This window comes from Nicotiana tomentosiformis, chromosome 9 (assembly GCF_000390325.3).
Source record: "Nicotiana tomentosiformis chromosome 9, ASM39032v3, whole genome shotgun sequence".
Lineage (NCBI taxonomy): Eukaryota > Viridiplantae > Streptophyta > Magnoliopsida > Solanales > Solanaceae > Nicotiana > Nicotiana tomentosiformis.
Genome location: NC_090820.1, coordinates 98,853,755 through 98,863,340, shown reverse-complemented (window position 1 = coordinate 98,863,340; position 9,586 = coordinate 98,853,755). Strand labels below are relative to the sequence as shown.

Here is a 9,586-nt window from a genome sequence, read left to right as displayed (position 1 = left end):
TAAATCATGATTAATCTTAGCTGGACTTCGTCGAGATTGTTTGTGACATTGGTGACAAGGTTTGTGCCCATCTGCGGGAGCTATAGGGGGCGTCGGGGGGAACGGGTTGATAAAAATAAGGTTAATTTTTAGGCAGAATACATAGTTTACCTCCGACCTTGAGATCAAATCCCTATGACATACTCTTTCAATACGGGCAACCTTTTACACACGCAATCTTTTAAAAGTGTGTTTAAAACACACATCTTTTGCTCACCTGATATCGCGTGATTTACATCCAATAAAAGCGAGTGAGCAGTAACTTTTTGTGTATGGAGCTATAAATTGACGCCATGTGTCCAGTTGTTTTTATTTTCTTATTTTTTATTTATCTTCTTTTTTCATCAAATTTTTTAATCAATCTTAAATTTATTTTTAAAAAACATTTTTTAGCATCCATCTTCACTATTCCTTCATCGCTGCTCCACCACCATCTTCCATTGTCGCCACCAACATCACCTACCTCAATCCGTGCACACCATAATTGTTTTTCATTTCCCTCGTTCAAAGATAAAACCCATAAACTACAAAGGTAAAAGGCCACTATTTTGCACCAAATCAATTAAACCCATTTCAAATTCTTTATTACAATCCCTAATATTCAAATTTTCAAGCACTGTCAATGTAGAAAAGCTCTAAATCAGACCTTCGAATGTAAGGGATTTAGGAGTTAAATGAAGAGACTTCAAATAATGAGCAGGTGGTTCAAAATGAAATTTTTAACTCCAAATTATAACAATTTTTTTTTAGAGAAAACTGGTTGGAAAAGTTTAGAGAAAGAAAGCATCTACAAATAAATATTGCCCATCAAGTCAACAAAATCTAGTTTTTAATTCGCACCAAATATTAAATTATTTGGATTGTTGGATCGTTGGTTTTCGTCTTTTAAATTATTTAAGAAAGAAGAAACTTTAGAATTTTTACCGTTTAGAGCCATTTTGGCTAAAATGGTGTCTTGGGTAGATTAAGAAGATGAGGGAGCTTTTCTATTTCTTTTTTCCTTTTTGGGCAAAGGTCCAAATATGCATGTGTACTATATGAAATTGAGCACATTTACCTTTCCGTTAATACTTTAGCTCAAATATGGCTTTACCGTCACATAGTTAGTCCGTATATGCCCTTAGAGTTACACAGTTGGCCCATATATGCCCTTTTCGAAACGGAATTCACCCAAACTAATTAGCTCTTTCTTTAATTGTATTAAAGTGTATTACAAACACTATTTCCTTTTTATTAATACTTTTTTTCTTTACCTTTCTCTTTTCTTTCTGTTTTTTTTCTTCTCTTTTTTGTTTATTTTTTTTCTCCCTTATCTGTTTCCTCCATTACTGATATTTTTTCCATTTTCGTCACCAATTTCACTTGACAAAACTCATTAATTCCAATTATTAAGAAAATCCTCCCATAAAGTAATCAAGTTCCAATTTCACTGGCCCTCTAAATAAACGAAATTAAATTGTTCCAAAAATTATGGTTTAAACTTTAAAATAATAAAAACATCTCAATCTTTAATAATACTCAAAAGATCAAAATATTTAAATTGTTTCCAGAAATATAATTTAATGATTAAAAACCTAGAGTTCAAGTTGTAGTGTTATAAATTTGAGTTGTTAGTCTTTTTTCAGCTGGACATTTTTTATTTTTTTATTAACTATGTAGATTAGGGGTGTACATGGAATGGGTTGGTTCGATTTTTATCAAAATCAAACCAAATCAATTATATCGGTTTGGATTGTTCGATTTTGTTGGATTTTCAGATTTTTTGTTACATAAATATTATTTCAATCTTACTTTGTTAAATTTTTTTAGAACTAAATATATGTTCAGTAAAAATTAAAAAATTGACAAACATATGATCTATAAAAATATTCTTATAGGAGAATTTTCTTAGTAATTGGAATTTATAAGTTTTATCAAGTGAAATTGGTAATGAAAATGGAGAAGATATCATTAATAGAGGAAATCGGATAAGGGAGAAAGAAAAAGAAAAAAAAAAGAAAAAAAAAGAAAGAAAAGAGAAAGGTAAAGAAAAAAAAGTACTAATAAAAAGAAAATAGTGTTTGTAATACACTTTAATACAATTAACGAAAGAGCTAATTAGTTTGGGTGGATTCCGTTTCGAAAAGGGCATATATAGGCCAACTGTGTAACTCTAAAGGCATATATGGACCAACTATGTGACGGAAAGAGTATATTTGAGCTAAAGTATTAACGAAGAACAAATATGCTCAATTTCGTATGGTATAAGGGCATATTTAAACCTTTTCCGTTCCTTTTTTAAGAAGATGGAGACTTTTAAACGTAATTTTTTTTTTAAAGTTAATGACACGTGTCACGATATTAATGATGTGTGACATACACTTGTTGGAAACAAAGTGGTCAAGTACCGCGCAGGTGTGTCTTAGACACACTTTTGAAAGGTTGAATGTGTAAAAGGTTGCCCGTATTGAAGGAGTGTATGATAGGTATTTGACCTCAAGGTCAGGGGACAAACTACGTAATCTGCCTAAATTTATATATATATATATATATATATATATATATATATATATATAGATATATTAGATGATGAATTCCATTAGCTTTCTTTACCGTTTACTTTTTTTTTGGTATTCCCGTGATAAAAATTCTACTCCTGCCACTTTGTGCCCTTAGCCCCTTGACAAGTAGTGTTCATGTGAAGAGAATTTTAACGGTATAGCAGTGGATTATTCTCAAACTCTTGTTCCTAACACTGGCCAAATCAGTTATAAGAAAAATACGTTTAGGAAAAATTTTCATGTATATTTTCTGTTAAGTCGTAAACTTTCTGAAATATGTTTTAAACTAATTATGGCATATTACTCTTTTTTCCATGTTCTTAATCAATGTTTATTTGAAAATAATACTTGAATCTCCTTGAGTGTACTGATCATATTGTAAATACTTACCAGTGCGAACAACAAAAACTCTAATTTATTGTTGTGTCCAATAACAACAACTTATTGTTGTGTCCAATAACAACAACACCACACCTAGTGTAATCTTACAAGTGGAGTCTGAAGAAAGTAGTGAATACGTAGTATTACCTTTACCTTGTGCAAATAGGGAGACCGTTTCCGACAGACACTCGACTAATTATTGTATCCATTTTGAACAACTATAGCATTTGCATATCAATTTGCTAGGGATCTTGTTTTTCATTCAAGTAACAAGAAAGAAGGACAATCATCACAGATTTGACAGATTCTACATATTTTGAAACAGAATGAATACTTTAGCCACATAAGTGATTTTGTTCTTGTTGTCATATTGGATCTCTCAATTTCTTGGCTATTTCATGAACAAATGTGCACAATTCGAGGGAAAAAAAACATGACTAGACCATTCAAATGAGTAAAACAATCGTGCAAATCCAAATTGAAAAATTAATCCAAATAATCACCCACCTAATATCTTAAACTATAAACAGCCAACGGAAATATAATATATGTATATCGACTAGAAAAAGTAAACATTGAATCAGACCGGCTATTTGTATAACAATCCCAATAAAATTCAGGCCTAACAAAAAAGGGCCATAATTAGATCATGGGCCTTGAGCCCAATGCCGGCATTTAGTGGGCTCATTTCCACAAATAGTCATTTTTCTGACCTCGTATTAGAAGTTGTCCACTTTTTCAAAATAGACCAGTTTGAAAGTGACAATTTGATCTGAGGTTTCAAATTCAAAACTAATATGCAAACCACAGATCTAATTTTCATAAAGTGGCCAACTTCTAACACAAGGTTGAGCTACCGCGAGAAAGGCAATAAACTGCAACATCTTGTAACTCTCCCTCTCCTCAGTCGATCTTGATCGCCTTTATTGTTTTGACTGCTCAAGAAAACAGAATGAAAATGGTTAAACACGGTGCTCGATCTTTGCTACAGAAATGCAGAATACTAATGTATTCAGCAAATTGTAATTGACAAGACATTTATTGCAAAATCATTCAGAGGCTGCCTTCGTATTCGTTTTAATCTTCTTAATGCAATTGATATGTAGATGGCGCTCTCGTAAATGTATTATATGTTCTCTCTGTTGCACAGGATTAGTACAACAAAGTATTTCAGGATGTGATGGACAGCACTGGTCTATTGATTTGGCTTCCATCAATTACTGAAAGGTACATAACAAGAAAGAACTGTGTAAACCGAACTAATAAGAACACTTCTGTGGTCGTTGCAACAGTTCACATTCTAGACAGAAGTAAGGTCGTCATTTTCGGCTTATTCACGATAAATTATCTTTACATCTCCAACTTAAGGGATATATATTTCATGGTATAAAGTCAACCAGAAAATAGACTTACTCGAGGGATAAAACACTCGAGCAAATGAAACTGATCACAGTTGGAAGGAAGCAACAAACAGAGAACATACATTCAAAGCACGACCGAAGACAGCTGATGAAAAACATACATGACATGATACTAAGAGGTAAAAATGAAAATTGTGAATATTAAATTCACAAGGCATCAAATTAAGAGTACCTGATCATTATTGAATATTAGTCCTTAACTGAGTTACACGAGAAGTCAGCAAAAAAGTTTAGGCATCATGTTCAAAAGAGAATATTGGTGAAGCAAAATTTTCAAGTAATGTATAAACCGATAGTTAAGAAGAAGAAGAAGAAACTCACTTGTGAATAAATGAAGGTTCCTAGGATTGCAATGGCGGCTCCAAGTGCATTGATGGGTCGGACAGGTGTTTGGAAGATTATGATGGAGGAAACAATGACAGATATCCGCTTCATTGTATTTCCTATGCTAAACGTAAGCGGAGAAATCTCATCCAAGGACATGTAAGACACCTGGTTGTATAAGTGATAGAATATACTCTGCGCAGCCACCCACCTAATAATCCGAATACAAAAATTGGTTATTAGGCTAATCATCAAAATGATTAGTGAAGAAACTTTTGTTATAACCACACAGGTAGACAATTCCATCAGCAATTACATTATAAATGCTATCAAATAATTTATTGAATGACTCAGAAGTATACAAGAGAGAGCTAGAAACTAAGGCGCCATCATTAATACAGTTGATGCCTAAGGAAAAAAGGGCAGCTCGGTGCACTAAACTCCCGCTATGCGCGGGGTTCGGGAAAGGGCCGGACCACAATGGTCTATTGTATGTAGCCTTACCCTGCATTTCTGCAAGAGGCAGTTTCCACGGCTCGAACCCATGATCTCCTGGTCACATGACAGCCTTACCCTGCATTTCTTGATGCCTATGGAAGCTAACACAAAATGGGATTAATATGATACACCTCGATGATTTAAATCAATTATTAACATTCTTAAATCGTCAAACAAACCATGATTCAATAAACTTTAACGAAGATATAAAACAACTTCAAACTGATACAACCACGATACATATTCAGAGATAGATGTATAATATCATATAACTATTCAACATAGCATAGGTTAAGAACTAAAAATACTGGGAGCAAACGTCATAAGAAGTGGAAGTTATCGGTCCTTACCAAACAAAATTGGGTCCTATCTGAGAGAGCGCATTTTGCCATCCGACCGCCCACATCTGGGGGCCCTCCATAGCAATTGCAAAAGGTGTAAGAATTAACAGAGACATAATGGACAAACACGCATAATAGTTCATCCCGCTAACAGACTTCCCCTTCATTCCTTTCTTTGAGAATATATTCCGGAACACAAAAGCAAGATTTGATATCATCGCCCCCATAAAACCTGTAATAGCAAATCAACTAACTATCAGAAGCTAACCTCAATATAGCCATTTTACCTATGGATAATCAAATATCACCGAAGTAATTGCTTGATAAAAGTAAAGTAAATCATAATTGATCTCACCAGTCATGTTGAAATTGAGCTCAGTAGCAGCTGAAAGTGCGCAACCACCAATGATTGGCACAAGCGACAAATAAACCGGAAGCGGGAAAGTTTCACCAAGAAAAAACCTCGAAACCAATACGCTAAAAGCCGGTTCACCACTCTTGATGATATGAGTAAAAGAAACTGCAACTTTAGACATACTAACAGTTGCTGCTACATGTCCAATGGTATGAGCAACTGCAACCTACATCACCACCAAAAATTATAGTAACACAAACTTAAAAAAAATATATTATTTGAAACAAGTAAATAAATAAATCATATATTCTCTCCATTCAATGACGATATTTAAAGTAACCCATGTTCGAAGTTAATCTTTCAATCTTATTGAGACAAAATTACATTTTCACAAACTTTTTTTTGTTGGCTTTCTACGTCCAGAGAAGGAAGCCTTGGAGCAACAATAAAGTTGTGTCCCCGTAACCTATACGTCAAGGTTCGACCCGTAGAATCAGCCACTGATACTTGCATCAGGTAGGCTGTATACATCACACCCCTTGGGGTGTTGTCCTTCCCCGGACCTTGCATGAACGAGGATGTTTCGTGCACTAGGCTACCCTTCTTTTACATATTCACAATTTTTTTTTTTTGGCTTTCTACGTACAACATACAATCCAGCTCTACCTCTAGGCCCACTAGAGGAGGTGTTTCTCCATTTCACACTTGAATCCGAGACCTCTAGTCAAGTATAGAGGGATCCAATCGATCCCATCCCACCAAGTGTGATGGTGATATATTCATAAACTACAAAAGTAGTATTACTATATAACAATACTACAAGTCATAACTTTTACAACTTAAAATATTGAAAAAATAGTAGGAGTGCCTTTTTGTTTTTGCAACAGATGAATAAAACCTAAAAATTCTTAATCTCTCACCACCCCAGCAAAACCCCTAGAAACACCAAACCAGAACCTTAAATACTGACATAAAAAAATCATAATTCTTACCGGAAACAGATTTTTCCAGAACTCAAGATCCGTTTTTGGGAATTCAGCAATTCTTGTAACCCATGAAACTAACATAATCAACGAGCCAGTAGCAAGGGATAGAGTAGAAGTCAACCAAGGAAAAGGATAAGCATTAAGAACTTTCTTATTATATATATTAAAAACAACATTCAAAGCCCACCACGTAGCAAAATATATACTGATTTTAACCCTCTGAGTAGCAGCCTCTGATGATTTTGGTAACTCAATGTTTACATCCAAAGGCTGTGATTTATCAGCTTCATATGCTTTGCATATTGTTCCAATTCTTGATATAGAACCAAACTTTGTAACACATGATATGTAGAGAGGTTTCTTGGTTGAAAAATCACAGTTTTGAATCTTTATTTTTGGTAAAAATCCAAGATTTGAATTAAAATTAAAACCCCTTTTGGGAATAAAATCAGAAGGTGTGATTGATAAAGGTGATTGCTTTATAGAACAAGCCATGTCAAATTTCTTTTGCTAAACTGATAAAAATTTGAGTCTTTAAGATGAAACAATGAGAGAAATTTTGATACTAATGTTTAAAGGGATTAAAAGGGTATATGGAAAATGTCAAGAAATTGCTAGATTTTTGGTTTAGAAGAATCGGACAAAGAGTTTTTCGGTAGAATTGAGAAAGGTGTGTAGGTTAGGTGACATTGACAATAACTGAGAGGTGACAGTGAAAGAAGATTTGGTACGACGTTGATTCCTATTAGTACAACTGTGACATTGATTGCCTATATTGGAATAGGCAAATGAATAGTTATTTATTAGGATCTTGTTGGTATCTTTATTTATTCCAATTTCCTAAACCAAGTCCAAAACAAATTTAGGATATCAAAACCGAAAAACTTAACAAGAGTCCGATTTTGACAAGATTCAAGCATGTTCTAGAATGAGCTCGTGGTATGCGAATTCGAGATTTAAATTATATGAGTTTAATTTTTAAAGTTTTTAGTATTGAATATATTATATTTTTAAAGTTATGGGTTCATATCTACTGTTTTTATAATTTTAATGAATTTTGCATACAAAATTTTACTCTGTATCAAAAGTTATGGGTTCAATTAAACCCATCGGTTCTAAAGCTACCCCTGAGCTCGTGTCAGGTTGAAGTGCCAGTTAAGACCAGCACCTCTAATTAGATCCAATAACGCCTAGGATATTTTTTGTTTAATGATATTCGAAACTTACTGATTCGATTAAATTTGCTTAGTATAAAATTTATTAGAGTTGTCGAGATCTCTTTAAAAGAAGATTCTATTTTGAAGGTTCAAACTCTGAAATTTTTGGTTGAAGGTAAAAAAAGCTTTTATCGTTCCATTTCGATAGGAAAACCAAACATGATTTGCGAGTGCAAACAATAATATAAAATTATTGCTCGCTAGTTAAAGATAGTATAGTTAAATTATTCTCTCTACAAGGATTGAATTTAAACAATTTTCGAATAATTTTTAGCTAATTACTATCGAGGAAAATTAGCACTAGATTGAATGATTATTGTCATGACCCCAATTTTTCTCTGTAGGATATTGTGATGGCACATAGTTTCTAAGACTAGGTAAGCCTATCAATTATGCGGAATACAAAACTGAAACTCAAATCTCAATATATAAAATAAATCAAATCGTGATTCAAATAGTCACAACTCCCAAAACCCGGTAGGAATAAGTCACAAGCTTCTAAGAATTTATTCTAAGAGTTTTTATACATCAGACTCTAAAGGAAATAAGGAAGACAACATAATAAGATAGAAGGGGACTCCGGAGTCTGCGGACGCTGGTAGATATACCTCGAAGTCTCCTCGTACAGATAATTCTCTGATGCCTGGTCTAATAAGATGTACCTGGATCTGCACAAAAAGATGTTCAGAAGCGTAGTATGAGTACATCACAGCGGTACCCAGTAAGTGCCAAGCCTAACCTCGGTAGAGTAGTGACGAGGTCAGGTCAGGCCCTACTGGAATAATAAAAGACAAGGAGAAACATTTAACAATATAATAACAATAATGACAATGGGGATAAATCAAGTAAGTAGTGTGTCACAATTTAGCTACACGGAATAAGGGCAATTAACACCTCGCGGAAGAAAAACAGAAATTTACAACTTTAAGAAAAACACCAAAAATAATCTAAAGCAATGCAACCATAAAGAAATATCAATAAGAGCACTCCTGAGGTACCGCCTCGTAGTCTCAAATCATAAGTAAATTCACAATATCTCATTTTCTTATATCACCGCGGGAGCCTTCACATTTAATTTTAAAGAAAATATTTTTCCCGAAATAGCATCCCGCGTTTTAGCCACCCTTATCACACCGCATGACTTCTAGTAGTTTCCCTACTAGCCATGCGTATCAAGTCACCCTTATCTCACCGCATGAGTTTCAACACCCAGACCTTATACCAACCGCATGCGTATCAATATCACAATATATCACAATTTGCACCTCAAGTGCCCAGATATTTTAACTTGCCAAAATAAATCAACAATAATAATATTTTCAATAATAAGGAGCTCACAACTCAATCACAATGAGTACAAAGTCTCGCAAAATATTCATCAGAATAATATTCATTATTTCCACAATACGGAGCTCACAACTCAATCTCAATGAATACAAAAATCTTCACAAAATATTCAGCAAAAATAATAATATTTCACAAAT

The 9,586-nt window shown here is 33.8% G+C and overlaps 1 protein-coding gene across 1 annotated transcript; it reads right to left on the bottom strand.

Moving 5' to 3' along the window:
• Positions 1 to 3,411: 3,411 nt before the first annotated feature.
• Positions 3,412 to 7,687, bottom strand: LOC104109730 (glucose-6-phosphate/phosphate translocator 2, chloroplastic). The gene is made up of 5 exons (XM_009619079.4): positions 6,892 to 7,687; positions 5,900 to 6,125; positions 5,554 to 5,776; positions 4,703 to 4,916; positions 3,412 to 3,895 (listed from the first exon to the last, which is right to left on the bottom strand). The coding sequence occupies exons 1-5, from the start codon at positions 7,378 to 7,380 to the stop codon at positions 3,884 to 3,886; spliced, it is 1,164 nt and encodes a 387-aa protein (XP_009617374.1). The 5' UTR covers positions 7,381 to 7,687; the 3' UTR covers positions 3,412 to 3,883.
• Between the last annotated feature and the right edge of the window lie 1,899 nt (positions 7,688 to 9,586).

Excerpts from the sequence above, each read along its gene's own strand:
- LOC104109730 (XM_009619079.4), bottom strand. The coding sequence starts at position 7,380 with ATGGCTTGTTCTATAAAGCAATCACCTTTATCAATCACACCTTCTGAT. Across the intron at positions 6,126-6,891 it reads TCTGGAAAAATCTGTTTCCG|GTTGCAGTTGCTCATACCAT; the intron begins GTAAGAATTATG and ends GTGGTGATGTAG. Across the intron at positions 5,777-5,899 it reads GCTCAATTTCAACATGACTG|GTTTTATGGGGGCGATGATA; the intron begins GTGAGATCAATT and ends TTGCTATTACAG.